The sequence below is a fragment of the Mesoplodon mirus genome, assembly GCF_964341445.2.
Source record: "Mesoplodon mirus genome assembly, chromosome: 8".
Lineage (NCBI taxonomy): Eukaryota > Metazoa > Chordata > Mammalia > Artiodactyla > Ziphiidae > Mesoplodon > Mesoplodon mirus.
Genome location: NC_138984.1, coordinates 77,219,943 through 77,247,288, shown reverse-complemented (window position 1 = coordinate 77,247,288; position 27,346 = coordinate 77,219,943). Strand labels below are relative to the sequence as shown.

The 27,346-nt window shown below is 34.4% G+C and overlaps 1 protein-coding gene across 8 annotated transcripts in view; it reads right to left on the bottom strand.

Moving 5' to 3' along the window:
* Positions 1–27,346, bottom strand: part of SLC4A10 (solute carrier family 4 member 10) — a gene marked incomplete at both ends in the record, with an annotated part of 302,753 nt that overhangs the window by 7,373 nt on the left and 268,034 nt on the right. For all 8 annotated transcript variants that reach the window (XM_082630536.1, XM_082630540.1, XM_082630538.1 and 5 more), the window contains 7 exons: positions 1,472–1,539; positions 9,557–9,679; positions 10,460–10,633; positions 15,843–15,911; positions 17,327–17,578; positions 24,660–24,821; positions 25,843–25,956. In XM_082630536.1, the coding sequence (XP_082486662.1) occupies positions 1,472–1,539; positions 9,557–9,679; positions 10,460–10,633; positions 15,843–15,911; positions 17,327–17,578; positions 24,660–24,821; positions 25,843–25,956 (962 nt within the window). The remainder of the gene's footprint in view (positions 1–1,471; positions 1,540–9,556; positions 9,680–10,459; positions 10,634–15,842; positions 15,912–17,326; positions 17,579–24,659; positions 24,822–25,842; positions 25,957–27,346) is intronic.

Sequence of the window (27,346 nt, the reverse complement as noted above, 5' to 3'; positions counted from 1 at the left end):
TAAAACACAGGCCAAGTCAAAGAAAGTTTCATTGGGTGAGAAATCAGCGCTCTTCTTACCACACGTAAAAAAAGATTCTCTGCTGCGGAAAAAGTCATGTTCTACAGAAATTCTAAGCTGACCTCACATGCCCCTCATTGTGGACATTCTCAAGAGGGCAACAAATTCAATTTTTAAGAGGAACACTGAGAGTCTGAAGCAAAACTGGTCTCACAGGCTCCTTCCTTGCCCAATCTGGACATGTGTTCTTTAATACCTCTAATTCATCCAGCCCTTGGTAACTCAAAGCATGAGATCAGCTAGTTTCCAAAAGAGCGTCATGTAGAATATAAGTTTTTCATGATATTATGTGAAAAAGAGTCTTGTGAGCAAAAGAGTTTAGAAAATGCTGTATACAACAAAGTTAAACTTTTTTTTTTAAATGCCAGTACTAGAGTCTTTAATATGCCAATGTGCATTGTGAATCTCTAAATTAAAATGTGGTATGGAACATTTTTCAGGCTAATTAAGCCAGAAAATCCTTTTAAGAGGGGTACCACAAGAGACTAGGTAGATTTCTATAGAATACAGTTGGGAATATGCTGATTCAACTAAACAATCAACAGGATTTTAAAATTTAAATATTGTAAAAAAAAAAAAACAAGAAAGAGAGAGAAAGAAAGGAAAAATGCCTTCTAGACTTGTGCTCACTCTTAATTATCTAGATGATAATTATATTTTTTTAATTTAGGGAATATGGTCTTACAGTCAGACCCTGAAGATCCACTCCTATTTTTTAACACTATGGAAAAATCTCCTCCTCAGACAAACGTCTTCTATGTTTTTTTTATTGGTATGGCTCTATATTACCCTTAAGCACTTTGAGATCATATACATAATTTTTTGCCAAATACTTTCAGAAGTTTTATTATAACTTAGAGGAGTCTGCTTTTTTTCTTTTTTTGCTCTGTCTTTGTGCATAAAGAAGATTAGCACAATCTTCTTTATGGAGAGTTACATAAATATTTCCTAAAACTACTGGTAGAACTGAATCCTTCAATTCAGGAAATGGCTTATCTCTTTGGAAGTGTCTTTTTGAAGCAGTAAATGCTGTTTTTCCCAGAGTTCATTTACTTGTGATGAATTCAGTAAATACCTAGCTCATTTATCCCAGAATTGAATCTTGACCTGACTTCAGGTACTACTTTCACAGAATATGAAAGAGAGCTTTCATATTCATTATAAAATAGGAGAAGACATCGGACAACAGCTCCCTGCCTCGCTTCATTTTAAGCAACTTGGCTATAGTCAGCGTCTAGCGGCAGAACTTAGTACTGGGACAGGGTAATCTAACACCTAGTTTCAGCTCTTTCTACTCTAACATAATGTCAACAAACCTCTATAGTAATCCACACATACGAAATTCTTAAGTAGAGTGTATAACAACACATTCCATTACTCATATTGGTGTGTTTTTACATTTATATCTTACCTATAGTGCCCTTCCAATGGGAGTTGTACTGTGCCCTCATCTTCCATAGCTAGCATACTTTGTTCTTCCTGGCAAGATAAATGTAAAATATACAAAAGTGAACCTGATGAGTCTCCACTTTACATTAAAGAAGAAACAGAGATTAATGTTTCACTATCTCATTAACCTCAGAACCTTCCACTTTGTTTGAATTTATTAATGTTAGCACAGGTCTTTTCAATAAAGCATCAGCTACCAAGAACATAAGTAATTAATGAGTCTTATACCACAAAGTAATTTAAATGCTAACAATAACCTCCTTCATGTCACTCAATGTAAAACATGGTTATTTTCCAAGAAGATTTTTTTTAAATAATCTAAATTTTACAAGGACAAACATATGGGTAATGTAATCGTTTTCATTGTTGAAATTACATTCCCAGAATGCTCTGTTAGGAAGGAATGAGAGATGTATTTAGGGCAGTGGTTTTCAAACTTTAGTTTACAACAGAATCACCTGGAGGGGTTATTAAAAATACAGATTACTGGGCCGCACCTCCAGAGTCTGATTCAGTCGGTTTGGAGCAGGGCCTAAGTAACACATCTAACAAGTTTCCAGGTGATGCTGATTATGCTGGTCTGAAGACAATACTTTGAGACTTGGAAATAGACAGTAGAAGATATCTTCCTCTATGGACCAAAACACAGGAGTGTTTTCCACTTAGACTCATCGTAAGCTTTTGTTTTAGGCCTCAGATTTCTTCTTACAATGACAATATTCCACCCTTCCCCAAAGGATGGTAATTCTTCATACATTCATTTCTTCATATCTAATGTTTTAAGAGTATATCTTTGGGATGAAGATAATCTTATGTAGCACTAAAATGTCCTGGTTTAGTTTTCAATAATGTTATAGTTAACCTTTTTCCATGTACCAAAAAATAAATATAGTTATCTCCAGATTATAGCTCCTATTTAATGCATTTATTTTCAAGTGGGTCAATTAGGAATGTTCAAGTTTAGAGAACTATTTGGGGCCATTTAAAAATGTTAGAATTATTGGCTCTAATTCCAGAACTGGAATTTTAAGTTGTGTAGAGATGAAGAGCTAGGTGACTTTCCTGACCAAATGGAAACTGAAGACAGAAAACAGGGAAGGCCCTGGAGCCTCATTGCTTTCCCTCTTTCAGTAGCTTAGCAGTAGCTTGGCTGGTCTAAATCAGGTTCCAGAAACACATGACCTTTGGCTTATGTCATAATTCCTGGCATGCAAGACTGGTCCTAGGGTCCTCAACTTGCATGCTGCCTAGTCTAAAGAACCATTACCACATTTCTTGTTACTTAAAGACACAGTGTTTTCTACAGTCTCTTCAGCTAACCTATGAATATATAACGTAATGTGTGGGCAGGTCTCATTTTTACTCTTGAAGTGCTCTCCCTACACATCCAACCTGTGACTAAGGCAGGCTCCCCTCTGCTGGGACCTTAGCCATGCTGCATACAGAATATGTATGCTCAGCCTATGCTGTGAATAATGGAGAGGCCAGGGGACTGTATGAGATCTGCTACTTCTCTGCTTATAAACTACACACCCCCGCCCAAACACAATGTTATATGTATACTCTGTGGTACTCTGTGGTACTATGGGCATGTGTCTGTTACCCCTTTGCATTACAGGAATTCATTCTATTCTCTTTCCCTGTTACTTTTCAAGGAAAATTTTTCTTTTAAGACCTCTCAGATGTACATTATTTCTTATGTATTATGCCTATTCCCCATGTTATTTGGAGATACCATTAGTACTAATTCATGGTGAGTAGACAGTATCATTGGTTTGAAATTACACATTTAAGCATTTGAGCAGAGCTAATCTGTAGTCTAAAATGATGTATGCCTTGCATCATTGAGGCCATGGGCAGAACATATGTATCCTTTCAGGAAGAAAAGGTTATCTTAATGCACATGGAGGAACATAAAGAGAAAATATTCAGCAACCCCAAACGCTATTTAAGTAAAACCAAATACAAACAAAATGTAATTCTTTCCTTGGTTGTCCACTGAAAGGTAAGCTTGGTATGTACTATCTTTTCTGACCAACTTGGAATAAAATGTCAAGAAGTCAGGTAGAAAAGGTTTAATAAAAAGTAAAATTCAAAAAAAGCTGAAGAAAAGAATGGTGCCATCAGTGCTTAGGTTACCTGGCAGCAGAAAACTAAGGCTCGAGATTCAATCTAACAGCAAAAATTTGGACCAAAGCTTTGGGAACAATTTTGGTTTTTTCCTCAGATGATTTTCCACTTTTCTCTCAAATTGCTTTCAATAATTATTTTGCACTCTGTGGCTTGTTAGCATGTGTGGGCTTTATACTAGTCATAATTCTATCCAAACAAAAACTCATCACCTCTAAAGATAGCATTTCCAAGCCATGCTTATCTGAAGAGAAGGGTGGCAGAGCAGCCGCTGCCTTCAGTGCCAGAAGGAAGCTGGGTGGGCCCCAGAGCTCGGGGATAGAGGGCCGGCTGCATCCTAGGCAGCACTGCGAGGAAGCCAAAAATTGAGACTTTCTGGGGAGGAGCAGTCAAACCAGGCACCAGCCGTCATGACAATCACAACCTAGTTTATCTCAATCATACAGGAAAAGAGAGAGAAAGCAAAAAAGCTTACTGGGTATCCTTCACTTTATAAGTCTGAAGTATCCTAAAGTGAGTTCCATTCAGCATTTCATTTACACAGTGTCCATCAAAAAATATGCTGAGCTCTACAACATGGAGATTTTACAAAGGATGATGATCAAAATTTACCCAAGAGCACCTGGGGGGTTTTGCCAATTTGACTAGAGGAATGTTCATATTCTGATTTGAACACCATCTTTTAATTAAGATAGCCAAAGCATTGTTCGAATACTAAATAAGTGAAGGACAATTAATGCTATATCCAGTAAAAGGCAGAAAAATAGAGGCTTAAAAACAAATCTATTCAATAGCACTCAAATATTTACTGAGTATGTATTATGTGCTAGGCACACAGGGAACAAAAATAATAATCCAGGAGCTATTCATGAATCCATTCAGCAAATACGTATTAAGCATGATCTTCAAGACAGGTAATCTGCTAGGTACTGGGTATAAAACAATGAAAAGAAAGCCATGAACCCTACTCTCAGAGGATGAGAAGGATCACTGTAAAAAGTATAGGACCAGAGGCAGTGGTATCTGGGCCAGTCTTATCTGATCAGTTTGGTAATAGAAAGGAAGAAATTTAGGTGGGAAGAAACAATATGGGTCAAGGATAAAAGGTAGGAATAAATAGGACATGTTTGCATGACAATGAACAACTAGCCTGGCTGGGGCCAAAGGCCTGTGCTGAGTAGAAAAGGAAAATAAAATCAGGGTTAAATCGTGGTGTGTTTTGATGAATGAGATCTTATATATAAAATTACATCATGAATCTGAATTATAGTTTGTGATTATAGTGTAAAAAATACAATTCATATATTATGATACCTAACAAATGCTCTACCTAGTGAAACAGGTAACATTTGTTACTGTATCCATTTCTCATGTAAAGTCTGTATCTATGTAGGAGCCCTCAAATAGGTCAAAGTACAAACAACAGCAGCACAGAGCCAATGTTCATAAAGATGTCTATCGTATTAGAGAGAGAAAACATTCAGCAGTTTTAGAATTCATAGATCTTAAAAAATGGAAGGGACTTCAGAAATCAAGTTGAACCCCTTTATTTTACCCAAGAAGACAACAGGGCCTACAGAACCTAAGAAGTGTTTGATCATTTCCTTCCCCAATTACTAATAGAACAGATAATGCTACAAGCATCACACACACACACACACACACACACACACACATACACATATACATACACACTTATAATAATTTGTAAACCATAAAATGTTATATTTATAAGAGGTATTCCTTAAAATTTCCAATACGTAGAAGGGCCAATACATACAACAACTCACTTTAACAATGAAAACTGAAAAGAAAAAATGGGGAGGAGGAGTAGTCTATATAGAATTCATATAGATGGATGCAACATGTTTTTTCATCAGAATATTTGATTTAGTTTCTCTAATTGACTTATCTAAATTATTATAAAATACAGTAATTCTCAGATTTAGAAGACTATATTCTGTTGATGTAAAGTCTGTGGGTTTAGGAAAGGTCTTGCCTTAAATTTTACACACATCAGAATCACCTAGAGGTCTTGTTAACACAAAATCTGGCCCTATCTCTAGAGTTTTGACTCAGTAGGCTTAGAATTCAGATTGTAACAAGTTGACAGGTGTTGGCTGGTACATCAGAGGTCATGGGACTACACTTTGAAAACCACTGCTTGAGGAAGAAGAATATGCTTGCCTTGCTCTAAGATTCAATTAGAAATAACATTTGCCTGTGCAATAATTAGGCCATGCTTCCCAAATCCACAACCAATTCTGATCTTTCTGAGCAGTAAGACATGCTCTCTAATTTGTTTAATTGCACTTGCTTTTAGATTGCTTTTCCATCTTCTTGGCCTTGCTCATGAGACTGCTTCATACAGATCACAAGTCCCACTTGCCCCCCTCCTTTTTTTCCCTATAGCATATATGTTAGCATGAACCTCCCACAAACCAAGAGGTGTCAATATCATGATCACTGCACAGAGTTGAATTTCCAGAATTTATCTAACGTTAACCTCCTTCTCCCTCACCGAGGAGCAAACATTCTGCTGGGGCTTACTGCTTTAACAGCAGCCCTTTTGTCAAATGTGTACAATGTCCTAGAGAATACTGAAGTGGGAAGGAAAGCGTGTTGGTACTCTGAGCACATTTGGACATCCAGAATTTGATTCTGCAGTCTTCCCTTTACACAGAGCAATGTGCAAAATGTCAGGGTTCCAATATTCATTTCTATCCTGATTATAATCCTTTCTTTCTAAAAACTGAAGCATATGCATATGCATATGCATGAAGTACATGAAAATTTGGAACAGAAGCTCTGCGACCTTGGACTGGCCTGTGTAGCTATTTATTCTGCTTAACTCATTATTGAATTTTAAGGTCAAACTAATGTTTTCTCAGTGCCATAAGACCAGAAGTGGGCTACTGATAGTAAAATCTTGGATGATAAAGGTACAAGCTTGTAACTATCATCAAAAGGACAAGAGGTGAGACTATTTTAAATTCAAGTCTCAGGGAGCTGAGACATTTCTGCTCTTTACCATCTTTCCAGATCACAATCAAAGTTATGCAATTAATTTGAGTAATTGCAGAAATACAACATTTTTTGGAGAACTTGTTCATTTACCACGTTAATGTACAATCTCTTGGAAGACTGGGCCTTGGTATAAGATGCCAAGTAAGAAGATCACATCCTTCAGTGGAGTCCATAGCCTCAAGCAAATGGAATACCAAGATCTGGGTGACCAAGTAGAAATTCAACCAGAATTCAAGTTTTAGTGTAAGCCTTCTTAAATCTTCCTACTCTCTATACTGATCATATTCTTTTAATACTAATTCCAAGTTAGAAAGTTAATATCTTTAATTTAACTTCTCTCCACTTGTCAGATGGAGAATTATCTTTCTTTGCACTGGTCAGAACTATATTTTAATGTTCAATTATGGATTATTTCTTGACTGTATTATTTGCTTACTTGTTTCTTTCCATGTACTGAGGATCACATTAAAGTATCATCATATTAATCTATTTGAGAATTTAAAGGTCTGTAAACCTGCCTGATTAATGTATTACAAGGCATTTTCCCTTACTTTTTCTCATACTCTGAACCGAAGGATACAGCTGTAACTTTGCCTCAATAAATCTTTAATCTCTTTTTGAATCCTTTTAGAAAACTTGAGTTCTAGGAATTTTAGTAATATTTAATTACTTCTAAAATCTTTATATAATCAGAAAACAGTCAACACCCCATTGGCATACAATGAGTTTATAATATAAAAAGGTTAGAAGCTCATTACATAGCATCTCTGCCTATCTGAAGTTAATAAATTCCAAAATGGACATATGGCACACATACATATAAGTACCATACATATGTAGCTATGTGAATGGTTCTGGGCATTGGAAACGGCAGATTCTAATACATTTATGATTACTGTCAAATTTGTTCTCTCCTATTTCACAGACATATAAAGAAAGAATCTGAAATTTTCTTTGAATGAGAAAAGGGAAGAATATTAAGCATAATATATTATATATACATATTATTTTTCTTTTTACAAAGTTTTAGAAGGGCAAGAATGTTCCATGGTACGGATATGGCCTAAGGAGAATGCTGTAAAAGGAATGATTGTATGCCTGGGGCTGTTGCTAGCTTATTCCTACAGAAGTAGTCGAGACATTTGACAGGAAGTCAAAGCAGGAAAATAAAGCAAAATTACATTTGTAAGTTACTGCATCAGAATACTTAATATTCTCATTATCAGAAAGACTAGGCAGAAGCTTGTGGTCAATGAGTTTTGTATTCAAAGTTGTCTTCCTTGGAATTTAAACCTTCTTAGAAATTTTTTTCAACCTGAATAAATTTTAATTATGTCAAGCATGGATACTTTAAGGCTTTAGTGTTTTTATATTCTTGTGTCTATTTATTTACATTTATTTTATACCAAATTCTGTCATATTCTTCTTGAACAGTACCTGAGGATGAGAGCAAACCTTTACTAAAGTCCTAAAAACAAACAGAAATTATCCAAATATCCTAGTTAAAGCACTATTAAAAAAAAAAACTCTCATACTTAAATGAGAATATATCAACTTGGAAAAATAGTTAAAGCACTATTTTTAAAAAATTCTCATACTTAAGAATATATCAAACTTACAAAAATAAAGAAACATGATAATTTTATAATGACATTTTTAAGATTATATAAGTATTGCTACGAGTATGATACTAGGTATGACTTCTACAACATTTGGGAAAATTGAAATAGTCATATGGAATTAAGATATATCATTACGATCAATCTTTAAATGTGGAATCCGTTGTCGGAAATAGGACAACATGGAAAAGTGAAGAAATGTCAGACAGTCACATATTATGTAGACTTATCTGTAATCCATTAGACTCTGTGGCCTAATCTGGACTCATCTAATGGCTAAGTAAAACCTAAGACCATTGAAATGTTTGCAAACAAATTCCCCAAAGGAAAGAGGAATATACCTATGGTTTGAGAAAATACACCACAGGTAGGAAACTGAATACATTTACTGACTGCCGTATAGGAGAAGAAAAAATGGAAAGAATAATGCGTAAGTCTCACCAAGTATTTTCTTTCATATTCATTTCCAGTTACATGAAAATTTTATTCTTATATTTTACAATCTATGGACCCGATCATTCTGCTAAATGATGAACTTGTCATTTTTTTCATTTTTACTCTTTGTAGTTTTTACATACTTTAAAAAATATTATGATTACTAGCCTTCAAAATAGACCCAAGCTTATACATGAATTTAAATGTCATAAAACTTAAAACCAATTGTTTTAACATATGAAACAGAATAGGATAAATCAGCAGTCTGTGAAAGTAATTAAATACCCAAAGTTTCTCTAACAACATTTACTCAAAGCACTTTGAAAGCAAATCAGATCAACGTGTTTTCCTCTTAAGCATTTCATCTATTTCAAGAATAACTAATTTAATCTTTTAATTAGAATTAGAATCTTTTTATTAAAACTTTGTTCCCTAGGAAAATACCAACAGTAATAATGTCTTTTTTTTATTTCTTCTCACATATTCAACCAAAAAGCAATCATTGCATGATTATAATTTGGAAACATTTAAGCATCAGTAAGTTTCTGAAATCCTGGAGGAATCAGAAAAATAAACTTTGCAGTTATAAGGATAGTGAAGGACAAAGTATTTGCATATTTCATTAGGGTTTGGTTTACTCATGTAAGATATGTCCTCTCTCTGTTCAAGTTCCAGCTTGATGATTTTAAACATCAATCTTCCAAAATAGTCCACCTGTGTTTGTTAGTAGTCACTATCTAAAGCTAAACACAAAAATTTAGCTTTGCAAAGAGCTATTACTGCACAAGTGTTCCTTTTTCTTTCCTTTATAAGATACTGATTTTGCTCTGACTTACTTCTTTTTCAGCATCTTCTAGTTTCTTTTTCTTACTCTCAGGCATTAAATCATCCAACCAGCTGAGTTCCCGTTTGGTAAACAGAAAGTCCATCAACTTTCTTACAAATACCAGAGCTAACACCTGAAGTAAATAATAAAACAGTTTAAAACCGGGAAAAAATATAAATGGGAGGTTTAGATTTGTTTGGTTTTTGGTACAAACAAGTCAACTTCAATTAGGGCTGACATTAAAGTGAAATCTGAAGATATGTGCGTATAAAAGATATTGAGTGTACTTTTGCTTCCTTCACTTCTTTTTCTTACCACATCTCCAGAATAATGGCTATCATTTTACCCATTATACGAGTCATTTAAAGAAGCAATGAAAAAAACTATATATTTGACTGTTTCCTTAAATACACATAGTTAATAGTTTACATTATTTTAAATGAACATTAAACCATTATTACCTATGCTGATGATATTTTAAATTACTTATAGTAATTCAAATTCACTTTATTTTTGAAGTATTTGAAACTGGTTTAAAATAGTTAATAAAATTTGATTTTATATACTCCAATAAAGATGTTTAAAAAATTTAATTTCAAAACTCCCCTTACATTTTCAAATTTGCTAGTATATCTTTAAAGTTAAATTTTGAAAGTTTACATTTTCCACCCAACTTCAATTAATTCATACTACTGCTAATATTCAGAATGATAGAGATGAAGCTAGTATGAATCACTGAAATTCATGTATAATCTGAAACCCAATCTTAGTTACTAGTTTTAGTGACTAAAGTTTATACCAAGATTTCCAAAAATTGTTCAAAATTATTCTATTGATCCAGTTTGTTCATGGATTTTCACTGAGAGCAGAAAATCAGAGGAGGAGAAAAAGAGTTGAGTTAGAAGTTTCATACCATCATGGGAAAGACAATAGCAGCTCTTGAAACTTTGATTATCCACAAAAGGCCGAGGCAACTCATCTGAATAACTGTGAAGAGATGGACTTTTCGAAGTGGTACATGCCTTAGATATATAAAATCTGGTTGATGTTTTGCAGGCATCCAGAAGAGCTTTATTCTGTCGAAGAACTAGAAGATAAACAGACTAAATTGCTTTTTACAGACAGCAATAGAAGTAGGACAAGTAAATGTATAATATGGTCCAATATATGGTAGATCACACTTAAGTTGACATCAGGACAATACTATTGTTAAGCGTACACTCTGAAATAATACAGTTTCAGTTTTATAATATGCCACATTTTCTTGAATATGGACACATGTTATAATTTAAAAGTTTAATAACATTAAAGCCAATGCTAAATGTTGCTCCCTCAGAGAGTATAGCCTTGAAAGAAAACATTATCATCATCCTCTTCATCATCACAGCACAATTTCTTCTTTTATCTGCCCCTTAAGCACTAGGGTTTCCTGGACTCTTCTTTCCTGAATAGCTCATCCGTACCCATTGTTTCAACTTTCACATACTTGCTAAAGACTCTCAGACCTCAATTCTACTTCAGCTCTGTCTGTCTTGAGCTCTAGACCCATATCCAGCTGCTGAGTAGGATGTTTTGACCTCCTTAGTTTGACTCTGCTGTTTGGCCTTGCCATTTTGATCCCCAACAAGGTTTTGGTGCTGTTTCTAAAAATACAAACATCTTGGCCATAAAGATTTAACCTAGACGAATTATTGTTAATAAAGTATTTTTCAGAGCAAATTTTAACTCCGTTTAATTTCTTGATCAAATGTAATCTTCAATCACATTTTACTTATTAACAAACTGTACAGCATGTTAGCTTTATTTTATGTGGATCATTTTGTTTAATTTTTCTCAGGCCAAATTTTGCAGTTTTCAATATTTCCAACAAGAAGCGATGATTTAGAAAATGACAGTTTCAATCACTGTCAGTTCTATATCATACCATTTCTACAGGAATATCTCCTATGCATGTTAAGAGTAATATTAGATTTAGTTCTTAGCTACTTTATATAAGAAAATTGTAAGCAATTCTCATCAAATATTCCAAAATTACTCTAATATGCCAAGGAACAAATGCCCATGAAGTCAAGTAAGTGTTAGTGGCAAAACATCATGTTTGTCCAATAAAGATGTTAAAAAAAAATCATGTTTTACCAAAGCCTCTTCATATCCCAAATTCAACATAAACCCATCTTTCCTTCTGTGTGCCCTGTCTTACAGTGCAGCATGACCTGCCCTCAGGCATCTAAACCAGAATCATACATAGTTTAGCCCATCCACTGTTTATTTATTTATTCATATTCATTTATACATTCCAAAAAATTTGTTGAAAACCTTCTATGCAGAGTACTAAGTGCTGAATTAGTTTCTGGTTTATCCCTGTCTATATTGTCCACAAATATTTCACTGGGTCTTTTTATTTCTACCACCTAAATATCTCTTAAAATTACATGTCATTAAATAAATAAAACTCTGCGTGGTGGAGGTGGCAATAGGGAAGAAATAAAGTAAAATCCTTGGGGTTATAACCGAATGTTTCAATTTCTATAGAACTAATTTTTCCCAGCCACCATTTCTCCATTTGTGAAGTTATGTTATTGCATAAATGTACTTCAGTGTGTGAGTGCTTCACTTGTTATTGCTTAAATGGCACATTTGCTTTACTTTGGATTCCTGAAGTGCTGGAGCGAATATAAATGTGGTTATATATCAGAGTACAGAAACAGCATTCATGAGAACACTAATCTGTTTTTTCTGCCATGTTGCACAGTGAGAAGCCTAGATAAGTTTCTTAATATTACAGAACAGGTAACATATAGAGCCCTCCAACAAACAGGGTAACAAATGGACATGCTTCTTGAACCGTTGATATTCAGCACATTTTTAAGTATTATTACTCAAGTAATGATAATCATACTAAACGTATTCTGAGTTTTGCATTTGCCTTTGATCTTGTCCTAATATCAGTATCCCGTTTCCCCATCCAGTTAAAAACAAAATACCAAATAGGAATTTCAACTCCCTGAGTTTTGGGCTCACTTAAATTTTCACTAACTCTGTTTCTCAGTGTGAAACCCTATTTGCTGTTTCATTGGTGCTATTTAGAACTCATTACACTTTTCTCATGGGCCTTTGATAATGTTTTCCTCAATTTTCATTTGAAAGATTCACACCCCAAATAATTCCAAAATTTGACATTCTTGTTTAGTTCCAAACCTCATGGGTATAAAATCATGTGAGTGGAATTAGGGGGAGAAATCTGTTGCAGCCTATCGAAATGATTTTACTTTGTTTCTTAAACTTCTGCTGCTGTATTGATGTGAGCCCGAGGCCTAATAGTAAATACTTTTCACTTACGGTTGAAATTAGTACTCATGGAACCTCTGCCAAAGGCAAAAAAAAACCCCAAAACCCCAGCTAAACAAAACCTTTTCAATACTCTTCCCTATCTGCCTTACCAAACCAATTCTTTTAAAATATACTTTTCATACATGAAGTTACAGCTGAGCAAATTAAATGTAGTTTGAGTAAAATTAAATGCATAACACTTCTCAACCATCTCCTTCTCCCAAGTTAATTTTACCCAGTGGCAGGAGGAACAGAGTCATGCTATCTACTTTGGGTGTTCAGTGATCTTACAGTAACTTCATATTAAAGTTTTGTCTCGGTTCTGACATTCAGTAGTATCCTAAGGCTGAAGAGGTTTTCCTTCTCCCAAAGGCAGAAGCTGGTTAGTTGTTTATTCAGGAAAAGAGTTCCTGTGCTGCCTGTCCCTCAGTGTTGAGAGTTTAGCTAAGCTATTCCATAGTGTTGCTGCTTCATCATCCATTTTGTTTGATCAAGCAACCTGAGGTGACCTTAAACTACCCTAACCCCTCATGCAAGTGTACGCCTTAGACAGCTGCCTGTAGAGTCGCAAATAGATATAAGTTCCTGATGTAGCTTCTCCAATGGCCCTTGTGATCAGCAACCTCCCCTGCCCCCCACTGCCTTCTCCTTATACACCCCTCAGATAAGACCCCCACAAAGCTTACCAAAACCCTGCTCTTTTGATTTGAAGAGTCCAATTCGGCCTTAGCCCAGGAACCCCAAAGCACTCCACCCACTGACCTTAATAAAAGCATGTGCCCCAGATCCTGTCTCCCTCTCTCTGTCTTCACTTTGTCTGGACCTCCCCATGTGGCCCCTCAAGGCCAGGTACTTCCTGTGTAGACCTGTGAGTGATAAACTTCTCTATTTCAGTTTCTCTTGTGGTCTGCTGTTGAACCGCAGTTCACCATCCAGCACCCTGTGCTCCACTTAAAAAGTGTTAATTTGACAAATTCATAGCACTTATTCAGATGACTTTTCCTCTGTAGGTCTCTGAATGGCAGTGAGTCTGGCTTGTCAAAGAAAACATGATACTTTATATTGACTTTTAGCCAACAAAAACAAACTATACTTTACAATAAATAATCCTCAAAAGTAGTCTCTTTTTCAAGAAAATTTAAGTGTTTTGGCACAATAATGTTGTTATAAAACAAGATTATTCAAAGGCAAATTTAAGTCGAAACCTGTGTTAGTTCCCTAGTGCTGCTGTGACAAATTACAACTTGGTGGCTTAAACAATAGAAATTTATTTTCTCACAGTGTGGAGGCCAGAATTCCAAAATCAGAGTGTTGGTGGGCCATGCTCCCTCTGAAGGCAGTAGGGAAGAAAATTTCCTTGCCTCTTCCAGCTTCTGTTGGTTCCTGATGTACCCTGGCTTGTGGTGGCAAAATTCCAATCTCTGCCTCCACCTTTATGTGGCTTTCTTCCCTATGTCTCTCTGTGTCCTCTCCTCTTCTTATAAGGACCCCAGTCATTGGATTTAGGGTTCACCCTAAATCCAGGGTGAGCTCATTTTGAAATCCATAACTAATTACATCTGCAAAGACTCTATTTCCAAATAAGGTCACATTCTGAGATTCCAGGTGGATATGAATGGGGGGAAGAGGCACTATTCAACCCACTACAGTAACATAAGCAGGAATAATTTGTCAACAGCCTCCGTAAAAATTTAGAATAATCTTGTGGTACTTTTAAAATGTGTCCACAAATTCTTTGGTATTATTCTCTTCAAGAGATGGACTCTAATTTCCCTCCCTGTGCATGCAAACTGGACACAATGACTTGCTTCTAACAAATAGAAAAAAGTGGAAGTGACCATGCGTGACTTTGGAGATTGTCAATAGGCACAGTGACTTTGCCCTCATTCTCTCTCGTATTGTTCACTGGGATGCAAGTTAGTTTCTCTAGTGTGAGGACATTTAAGTGTCTGATGGAGAGGCCTCCTACCAATAGCCAGAGAGGAACTAATGTCTGTTGCCCTCAGCTATATGATAAGCCATCTTGGACATCCACCTTCTAGTCCTATTCAAGCCTTCAAATGACTGCAGCTCTTGTCCACATCTTGATAGCAAACACATGAGACATCTTGAGCCAGAGTCACCCAGCTAATAAGTTCCCAAATTCATGACCCACAGAAACTGTAAGATAATAAATGTTTACTGTTTTAAGCCACTAAGTTTTATAGCAATTTGTAATGTAGCAATGAGAAATTAATACAAAAACTATATTTATTTAACCAATACTTAAACAATTAATAAGGTTTTCCTTATTTACTTACAAAATAATTCTATAAAGACAATTGTAATAACAACAGGAAAACAAACATAAAAGGAAAAAATATCACCCAGGAGCTCATTACCTTAATAAATTGTCTTTATTTCTCTACCTTCCTTCTTAATCCACCCACACTCACAGTTTTATAAACCTATCATAGCTACAACTCATTTTTCCACTTTTTCACTTTGCATTTCACCTTGTCATAAGCATTTTTACTGTGTTATTTTTATAGTCATCATATTTATCAATTTTAAATTAATGTACCTTAGATAGCTTAATTATTTTACTGCTGTTGAATAATTGGGTTGTTTCCAATATTTTGATAATATGTGTTACAAGGAACATCTTTGTGCAAAATTTTTTTTCTGTTTTCATAGATAGATGTCCACATACATGATCACAGTATCAAAGATCAAAAGTATTTGGATATATTTTTAAATGTACTGCTATCTTTTTCTAAAAGAATTATAAAGTCTAAACCTTTTACAGTTTTAATATACTCATAGTAAACAAAAGTACCCTCAGATTATGAACCAGTTTGAAGAAATTTAATTGTAGTTTGAAAGCTGCTCCTCAGATAATGGCATGTTTTTAGCTACCACATGACTTAGCATCAACAGACCTGAAGATAAGTCATCACAGATGTGCTTGTATTACTGTAATTTACCTGAATTCCTTTTAGCGATGAAGCACCCATATAAAGGAACACTCCATATAGCACTGGCATAGGAATAAACTGTAAAAGAACAATTAGATAAAAGGCACAAGTTATTTTCAAATATAATGTGGCCAATATATTCTGCACTTCCAAAGAAAAACACAGAAAAATAAATAAATATTTTAGAAACAGTATAGGGCAGAGCCAGAAGACATGGGTTAAAATCCCAGCTCTAAGCACTTTTTAGCTGCATAATCTTAGGTAAGTTACCTAAGCTCTCTGTGCCTTAGTTTCCCAATATTAGTTTCCCAATATCTAAAAAGGGATAATAATAGGTCTGTTATAAGTATTTAATAGGTCAAAACCAATAAAAACACATATGATACATAATAAACAATAAATATTAGCTATTATTATTATGCTGCTTTAGGGAAATTTGAATTTTGTTTCACAATGGTAAGATATTTAGATTAAAGGTGAAGAATGGAGCTAACATTTAGACATTTTTCCTACATTATACCAGATACTTGTAAACACGTGGATCGTTCAATTTTTCTCTTTTTATTGGAATACTTCAGCATCATTTTATTCTCTGTAATTACTTATATAACATAGAAATTAGTTCTTGCAAATTGTGTAAATTATTAAATAAATGTAAACTTGTATAAATTATTAAATAATTCAATTAGAATTTTCAAATTATGGACAACTAAAATGAGTTATAATTTAAAATACAATTAACACACCTTTGAAGTACCTGTCAAAATTATATGACAAAACAATTACTCTTTAATGCTCTTTAAAATGGATTCAACTATTTTATTTTATTTTATTTTATTTTTTTAAGGATAGAAGTGAGACATACTTTATTTCATAAATTGAGATTAATTTTATACACAGAAAAATAGCTGTTAGTAAAATTATGATGGGGTTTAATAAACCCAAATATATTCAGTAAGTTCAGGATTCAACTACTTGAAACATAAAAAAATAAGTATGTATAATAATGATTTTCATGTAGTAGTTTTATGAAACATTTAAAATACAAAACTGCATATGTGGCCGTGACCATGACATTGCTTATCTCTGCACCTCCACCTTATATTAAGTAATATTAATTGCAAATATATCTGTCCACTGACAAGAAAATAGAAACTTTATTTTGTGTAGGCCTACAGTAAACTCAGGTCACAGGTCAGTCAGAGATGAGTGACTCTTTCCCATAACCTGATTTTCATTTCAAAATTACAACAATAATTTCCACATCAAATTTTACTCTGCCAGATTAAATTTTTTATGTATTTAAGGATTCTAAAATATAGCACATAATTTCCCTTGTTAAGAAGCTATATAAACATGGTAAAAAATTTCATCACTTTCATCACATGCCATACAATATTTACAAATTGATGGCTTAGATTCAAATGAAATTTCTTAAACAATAATAAATATATTCTGCCTTCTCGCAAATTCATAAAGGCAGATTTCATTACCTTCAGAATACTGGTCATAAAGACTGACGAACCCATAAGAATAAAAATCATAAGCCCAGTAACCCTTTGCTCCCGAATGCCAAGAAATTTGGGTTGTTCTCCTGGAGCTGAACATTCTGATTCCAGTTTTAGGCTGTTGACATGAGTGATGGAGAGGACAGTGGCAGCCACAAACCACGGCAGGCCCATGATGGAGCACACACCAAGCATGACAGCCACCATTAATAGATCCAGATGGTACCCACAACCTTTCTGTTAAGAGAAAGAAAAGAGGATTCTCATACTACCTGAATTTGGCATAGAGACCAATGACACCACCACCATGGAATAGTAAAGAATAGAAAAGAAATACTATCTTGAATCTTGCATAACTGATTCTAAAATGCAAAATAAATTAAAAAGATAACAGTCTCAAAATATATAATCCACTTAAAGAAAAGTTGCAGGTGTTCCTACTGCAATTATGATTATAGTGGCTTCTACATATTTTAATAGGTTTAATGTAATTCTGGCTTAATCGTACATTAGTTTCCATTCTATTTCTATTGAATAGATAAAGTCATTATCAAATACAGTCACTTCACTTTGGTTCCTTAAATGGGCAGGTTAATTTGCAATTCATATGTCTAGTCTTTCATCATTAATTCATATGAAAAATATTGAGCACCAATTATATACCAGGCATCAGGCTGAGAAAACAAAGTATGGGCTGTGTTCACAGCAGAGCTAAGAATGGCTTGGTTGTGACTAGAAACCACTTCCTGACAATACCCAAGAAGCCTTTCTGTTAATATCTCCTAAAGAAAAACTCTTCTTAAACCCTCAGTTTCCAATTGCCCTGTTTTGTCTCAATGGCTGACTTTTACTGGGAAAAATAATATCATAGAACCTAAACTTCCATATATACTCATTTTTATCTTAATATATTACTACTGCATCTTGTTCTCATCTGTTTCAGTTTCAGCACTGGAAAAATTTGGCCTCTCCTTAAAGTGATAATTTTTGTGTTTTCTATCTCCTCTATGATCCTCCTGTGCTATCACTGGCCTCCAGATGTTGCAAACTTCGGAGCTTTCTTGAACCAGGCAAGAAATGTAAATGAGGAAAAATGGGTGCAAGGGACATGTGGAGGTGTGGGGACCTGGAGACTGCTCCCTTGCGGAGGGTGATTAGCTAAGAGTTCTCTGAGGAGACAAATTGAAGAATGGGGAAGAACCAAGTTACCCTCTTCCTCCATCCCCCCGTAGGAAATTGACAGTGTAAAGCCTCAGAGGCAGCAAATGCTACTTTACATTCCAACTCTTAATGACTACTTCAAGAGAGGTAGTGTAATAAAGTGCTTAAGGGTATAAGTTCTGGAGACAGGTGGCCTGGAATCAAATGCTGGCTCAACCAATGATCTTGGGCAAATCATTTAACTTCTTGTGCCTCTGTTTCCCTATCTGAAAAATGGTGATGATAACAGGAGACATCTTGCTGAGTTATTGTGAGAATTAAATAATTTGCAAATGATTTTGCACATCATTTAGAACAATGTCTGATATATTAGTAAGTACCCACTAAATGTTAGGGGCTATTATATTCTAGCAGTTGAACAATACATTTTTCTTTTGTACTCACTTGTTTCAAGGATCCTCAATAAAAATATATAAATGTTTCTTAAGGGCAGGTAAACTTGTCATACAATTTCTCAGTATATCTCAGTTTTTAGTGCAATCATTGACATACAATAAGCAATCAAGAAGTTACGGATTGACTTTTTAAAAAGGAAATATGCATTACTGAAACAGTTTATAGAATCAAACAGGTATAATTTTAAAATAAATATAGCTGTTAAATTTATTATTATGAACACGAGCAAAAATTACCCATTATTCTAGAGGAATAATTTTGGCTTTTCTTACAGGCAGTTTTACCAAGCTGCAAGCAGTTTCTAGTTAATCTGAAAGCTATTATAGCCTGGAGGGTGAAACATACTGAGTATTTGATGTGTATTTGTCATGGCAGTGTTTTCTTTCTGCTATTTTATTTTGTTGTTTTATTAAGAAAAACACCCTTAAAATCGGTTGTACTTCCTTCCCTTTCTGCTTATCCCTGACAAATTATAAAAGTGTAGGAGATGACAGCGAGGAGAAAATGAGAGATACCACATAAGGACCTTTTCCTCCTGTATTGTCACTAATTCCGTGGCACCCCTCCTTGGGTCAGCTTAGCTGGGGCAATGCTCCAGTTCACCCAAATGCCTAAACTCAATTTCCCTTGTGAATATGACTCTAGAAACTTTTTTTGCTAGTAACTCGGGAGAGGTTTTCATTATTAAGAGATGGAGGGTGGGAAGAGAAACACCCTGGTGTCAGCATGACCAAAAAGTTGTAACTAGCTTCACTAGGGCCATACTCTGGTCCCCTGGTCCTTTTGCATTTTGGCAAATGTAGTTGCATAGAACTCAAATTTAAGTCCCATTAAAGGACCACATCTTAACCAGTTAGAGGAGTGTTTTGTCCTAGGAACTCTGGAGTGTGAAGAATATAGAACAGCGAAGGACCTGATCCTTAAGCTTCCACCGCTGAGGCAATACAATGTGAATGGTGCCCTCTGGATGGTTTTGCAAAGTCGTGGTACTGCTAAGAGAGAATGGAAGAGGTGCAAGTAGCTGAGAGGTAAACATTAGAGGAGGGCAAAGGACATGGGGCCTTGAGAGTCAGGCTTGTGCGTTTAGCACACCCTGGACTCTCCCAGGCTCCATGCTCCCTATGGCTTAATAATATGAGGAAGGCCTTCTTCATGAGAGCGATTTCCTACAGCTCTTGTCTTATTGTTTTAAAAATATGATACAAATGTAAACAGTGGGATTCTAGATTGCAGGAAGCAGACAAAATAATGCTTTCCGAGGGAAGAATTTCCTTTTTAAATTTAGAAAGCAAGCTTTGTAAAGTCCAAGTAGATAATAAAAACAAAAATACAATTTCCCCCTGATTATGTTATACAACAATGGGAGCATCTTAATTTAATGTGAATCAAAGGAAATAAAGCAGTTCTGGCACTTCCACTAATTAATCATTATCCTTCTTCTTGCCTTTCATTTAAAATGTCTTTAAAAACATGGTCTTTGTAACCATATTATTAGCTGATAGGCATGCCAGCCAAAGGGAAGTATCCCTTTGTCAGAGAGAGAACTGTGCACCTTCTAACATATTTCTGTAGATTTTTTTTCTGAAATAAAGACAGAACCAGAGCTTCTATTCTCACATTCATCCATGAATCACAGGAAATGGACATATGGGAGGAAAAGGGAGCATAGCAACAGGTGATGCTGCACCAGACCCCACTAAAACCAACATGCAGCAAGACAAGAGGCCAGCCAAGAGGACCATCTGATACCCAGATGCCACTGCTGAAAAAATTCGTCTCAAAGCTTGGCAGCAATTTCCTGCATCTGTCAAGTTAACCACATAAAAGACTATAGATTGACATGAAGAACCAGGCTGACAAAGAGGGCAAAAAAGAACATATCAAACGCCATAATCATCAAGAGAATGTAGTGCCAAATGAATGTTGCAAATGCATCCATTTACTCAAGTGATCTGGAATTGTATTGCTGTTTATTAAAAATGATGTCAAAAGAAGCCTGAACTGTCTACAGAAACATGTAGAAAAGCCCACGGTTGTATCTTAACAGAAACTTTCTTTTCTGAAAGATAATATCTATCTATCCACTTTTAGAGAATGTACTTTTTTTAAAAAAGTGAATATTTTTAATGCTTTTCAAAGGGATTCAGTTAACCAATGCTTATTCCACTTCTCTAGGGAAGAAACAAACAAATGAGAAATGCTAGAGAGAGTATGAATTTACGTCTATATACAATATAGATGAAATCTGTATTCTCAAGTTTTTACATTTGCAACTTCTGATACTTTTGAATGACCCAAAGGATCATGAGGTGCAGTGAGTTAGAGTTTTGCTAATCTTGAAATTCTTCATTCTGAGGGAGGAGTTAGTCACTTAGCCTGAGTTGGGGCTAGACTCTTCAGCTCAACACAGCTTTATTACGTATGCAGTATTACAAAATGATAAAGAGATTTTTAATGGCAGGAAAAAATCCTCTAAAAGAAAACCAACTACTGGATTTGGTAATGGAACTGAAGAGAAAGTGAAAAGATCTAAAATATAAGTTTGGGAGAGATAAAGAATGAAATGATGAATTTCTAGGTGACTCGGATATGTGATGTAGACTTAGATACATGATGTGGCCTCTACCAGGTACTTGATACAGAAGGTAGAAATCATCATTCATTAAACTATCTCAGGGAATGCTCCAACCAAGGTAAAAATGGGTTTTCAAGGGAGAAAAGAAAATAAGTAAAAGCTGAAAATGTGGTTAACTTGTGGTCTGGGGATATATTCAAGAAACATGTGTCTTTTTGTGACAATGTGGTTCAAGTTAAAGCCAGAGACTGTGCAAACACTTCAGGGAAGCAACAGGCGGGAGAGCGGCTATGGAACAAACCATTACTCTGAGTAAAGAACATTCTGAGAAAGTGATTTTTTGCTGTTATTAACAGGAAAATCAGTAGCAGCAGACCACACTGTAGTGAAGCATAGAGAAGACAAGGGTTAAAGGCCAAAAAAAAAAAAAGTGTTCAGTGTAGATAAAATATGTCTTCACTGGAAGGAACTTATTTTGCAAATATCCATATCCAAGGAGAAGAATGGGGTGTTCAGCCTCATAGTGGCCAAGAAAAGACTAACTCTTCTGCTTGTGGCAATGTAGCAAGGTTTATGATTAAGCCGGATTTGCTGTTTACTAAATCCAGGCTATTAAGAGGTAAAATATGAATCTTTTGATTACATAGCCATTTGTACAATAAAAAGTAATGTACAAATAATGTAATATAGTTTAATAATATAGTCTCAAGTTTGTTTCAGTGACAAAAATATTAAATGTTTTAGTTCTACATTTAATTTTATAAATGCAGATACTTGAAAGGACCACTTAAAGAATGCTTTATTATATTTTAGCTCTTCTATACGATATGTAAAGGGGAGGTAAATATAGTATATTTGTTGATCTGGAGCTTTGGAAAGTCTGTGAATGTCAAGGGCCTACCATGGGCTCATGAAGAACAAGGAGCAAGCAATATGTGATTTATAAGGTGGAGAGATCTGGAAACAGCAAGCATACAGGACAGCCAAAAAAGGTAACATCACCTTTGGCAATTCTTCATTTACTTCCACATTCTGTTTTAATGATTCCACTAATATTTAGAAAAAAATTTTACAAGGAAAATTTCTCAGTTAAATCAGTGATATTTCTGTCTAATTATAAAAGCCAAAAAAAAAAAAACCAACTTCCTTTGAAAGGGAAACAATGATTACATAGCTTACTTTCTTTCTAAAACAGGAGTCTTTTAGATCATTTTAAAACATGTGCCATACAAGGAAATATATATACTGCCATTAAAAATGATAATGTAGATTTATATTTATATTGTTGGCATTGGATAATTACCATTATAATGCTCTTATATAAAAACAACAAGCAACATATGTAGTATGAAAATACATATTTTGGTATATAATAAAAACAGAAATGGGAAAAATAGAAATGTTTTCAGTTTTAAAAAATAAACTGGTGTCTAGGAAAAATGTTTTCCTACTTCTTAGAGAGTAGCAGACTAACAGCATTCAACATTAAGTTCTTAACACTGGTTTTATAGATCTACTTAATCAACTACATAACTTTAATAATTAAGTTGTGGTGGTATTTGCTTTTGCAGAAGGCTGATATTTTAAAAGCAAATAATATTTTTGAATGATTGATATTAAATAAGTTGACTATTAATTTGGAAATCTGAATTTCTTGTTTTGAGAGCTTTAAATGATTTAAAGTTTCTAATATTGAATAATGTAGTTCAGCAGTATTTTGGAGACAGCTCATACAGACTTATAAGAACCAATTGTTTAATTTTCATATTTTTCCTGCCTATTGATGTCACTTTAGTAGCTTGAAATGGGCCACGATGGGAGTATTCATATCATGAAAATCGGCAAACATTATAAATCAGGGTATTTCTTTTTATACACAGAGGACTGGTTGTTAAACATGTACCAGCACATCACTGGTCTATTTCCTAAGGCTTCATGTGATATTTTGGTAGAATACATCTTTAATAATCAAAAATTTTTTTGACAAAAATAAGAAGTGAATATGAACTCATTTAAAAAAAGGTTTTGAACATGCTTAAGTTACTTTCTACAAAGAGAATAAAGAATGCTCTTTATTTTAAGAGAGACACACACTCTCCCCAATATAATAGACAAAATTCCTTTTCAGTAAGATTTATTACAAATAACTGTGCTTTCTTATACTTATGTCATTACTACTTCCCATCAAATAGTTCAATCAATCTGATTTTTAAATCTTTCTAACAAACATACTTAAAAATTCTATAAAGTATGATTTCTGTTGCTCTGACAATGAAATTTTTCCTAGAGTTTAAAGAGTATGTGAAGATAGCTGACAATTATCCCATGATACCAGAAAAAAACAAGATTGTGCTTGTTCTGTTTTTGTAAGGTTTGATTCAGAGTACTTTTAACCATTCAATGATGTTTTTGATTTTATTTAACATATTCCTATAAATGATAGTGCTCACATTACACATCTCAGGCAACTTGCACACCAGTGAACAGCTAGTTTTTCACAGTTGCAAAATGGCAGGGTCAGAATATAATAAATAAGATACATTCATATTTATTTTTTGTAAAAGAAAGTCATTAAAATCTGCACTAAAACTCAATAAAGATGTCACAAACTATAACATTTATGACTGGGTTTGATGTCATAGACATTATAGATGGAGGAACGACTAAAGAAAATGAGAATTATTTGAAGATGTAATTTGTTCCAAAATGAATGCAATCTAATAGACATACTTAGGGTCAAATAGAGAAATAGAAGAACCCCAGACGTAAGACAAATTGGTAAAGCTAAACTTCACCAAAATAGATTATTTCATTACAATGTGTTAACCATGGTAAAGAAAACTAGAACTTTGGCAATGTTTTTAAATTTTAAGTCCTGGAGGTAGGGTTCCAGAGTTCAGAGCTCAGCGAAGTGCTATAAATAAATAAATTAATTAATAATTAATTTTAAACTTATCATAAGACAAAGTACCATGAATATAGAAAATAAAATTATGAATCTGAAAATATTTTAATATTTCACTATGCAAATGACTATAGAATACAAAATATAATAAACATCAGTATAAAGTATAATTGACATCAGTTGAATCAACGATTTACATTAAAATGGATGTTAAAATATACCTTTAGCTTATGCTCTTTTCTGTTGATGATGACGGCTGTAATCTGTTGGTCCATAAAAATTAGAATAGTACAAAGTAAAGCTGGAATAATAGCAGCTATTACTGTCCACCATGGATTTGGACCTAAAGGTGTAACAAACCAGCCACGATCATCTCTTGTGGGCTGTGAAAAATTAAAGAATGCACAGTTATTAACTGGATTAATGAATACCTAATCAAATTGTCTTACAGACAATACTAGGAAAGCCCTAATTATAAACTGATATGCCAAGTGAATTATATATTTAATAATAATAATATTCACAAAGCATTTATAAGGTACCAGACACTATTCTAAGTGCTTTAAATATTTTAACTCATTTTTTCTTCACAACAGTCTAAAGAAGATACAGATAAGGAAACGGAGGCATAGAGAGGTTCAGTAAATTTTTCAAGGTCCCAAAGCTAGTAAGTGGTGGAGATAGGATTTCAACTCTGACAGACTGACTCACAAATTTGTGTTCTCAATCAATACCTATGTTAAATAAAATCATATTAATATTTATCATTTATGATTGGCAAATTTATTTACATTTACAAATATCACATTGACCACTGTGTATAACTCTTATTTTAGATGTGTATCCAGGTCACTATGTAAAAATGTCAAAAAGATGTTTGGTCACATCATGGGGCTCAGGGAAAGGTTCAAACATGGCTGGTGCCTGAGATGAGTCCCAAAGGAAATCATTTTGACAATTCTTTGAGGAAGTCCCTAGCTCTTTTTGATAGGTGAGAAAACAGGTTCAGAGAGGTAAAGTAACTGGCCCAAGGTTGCATAGTTAGTAACATGGTCTGAACTCTATTCCAGACCTAATTTTATCTGTTTTCAAGCCCTATCCACTGTGCATTACCCTTACTTTCAAAATGCTTCCTTATCTTTTAAGAATATAGATATTCCCACTGGAATAACTGACAGAAAATTTTTTCAAGCTGCCTCTAGGTTTTCCATTTCTGTGATTTCTATTTTTTTAATATTAGGCCAAAATTTTAGTCATGCTGTGGGCATTTTATTTACTGTTATATTAATCTATATTCTTTATATTTTCATGAAAATCCCAAGTACTAGGGTTATAGCCATCATCTGAATAAAAATTAGACCTACAGAGATGGAGAGATGATAGTAAATCCTATGATAACTTCACCTTGAAAACACTTGGTACTTGTAGTTTTGGAGATGGGATCCCAATGGCATAGTCAATTAAAACCATACACAGAATCGTAAGAAAGACAGCAAAGTCGCTCACTATGGATCGAACCTAAACATAATGAAAACACTTGTCACTTGAAGGAACTATAAATAGTGAAGAATACTCAGGAACATAATCTAGAATCACACTTTATAAACACTTTATGACATAATATCATAATATTATACTTTATGCATACTATAATATTACTACTAACTCTTGTCATATTTATATTTATGTATCTCTGTCATTAGGATGAATACACACTCAACATTTTCAAAATGAGGCATTATGGAATAGCTACAATGGTGATTGTGCTGTTTTCAGTATTTATTTAAAATCTAAGTTTATTATGGGAATCTTGCGTGATACAATACCACTACATCAGCAGTGCTGATAAAAATCTAAGTTTATTATGAATTCCAGTATGTGAATATTTATTTCACAGAATAAGGTTGCATGGCTAGAATTTCACTATATTTTAGTACTCTTTCTCACGTAGGTAACATTTTAATATGATAAACCTGAAATACCATAAAGTAAAATTATCTATTTTTATTGAAGAAATAATATTTTAGTTCATCTGAGCTACAAGTATGGCAGCAGGTAATTTGCACAACAGAGTAAGCAAATTTAAAAGTTATTCTATGTAAGCCAGTTTTTAAAGGCATTTCTCTTTTATAAAGCCTTCATTGAGAAAAATTCTTAAACAATAATCAACAAGATCTGCCTTTTATTAGGCTGCCTCTATGACGCACACACAAACACATACAAAATGCAGGAGTTTGATACAAAAAAAAATAATTCTATGTTAATCAAATTAAGCTTTGGGGGGAAAGAAATGAATCTTCCGCCTTATGGGAGGAAGAGGTAAGAAAAACAGAAGTTTCTCTCAAACAGCAGTTCTTAAAACATTTTCCCAGAGTAGAATTTTCATCACAATTTTTAGCTCATCCCTAAAAAGCTTGTTTTCTTGTTTCTTTTCTTTCTTTTTCTTTTCTCCTTCCTTCCTTCCTTCCTCCCTCCCTCCCTCCCTTCCTTCCTTCTTTTTTGGCTGAGTCAGACCTTATAGGTGTTACTTTGCAGTGTTAAATATTGAACTACGCTGTTTCTCTGTTTACTTTCCTTTCCAAATATGCAGATGCAAACGTGGTGGGTTAGGCGGAGGGACTGACACTTTAAAAATGAAAAAGAGGATAGTGTTCCAATGAGTCTTGCAGGGGCTTTCCCAATTACAGAATGTAACAGTGGCTCCTATGAGGTGTCTGTCAGGCTGGAATAGTTCCCACTGTTCACTGGGCAAGAAAGTGACAATCAGTAATGCAGTGTGTGCTTTTGAGTTCCAAAAATGAAAGTGGGAAAGTGGGAGTTTATCTCTGGGATTTGAAGTTAGGAGATAAGCCTGGAGGGAATGCGTACTCCTAGCACTGTATCACAAAATGCTTTCTCTTACCTCCCT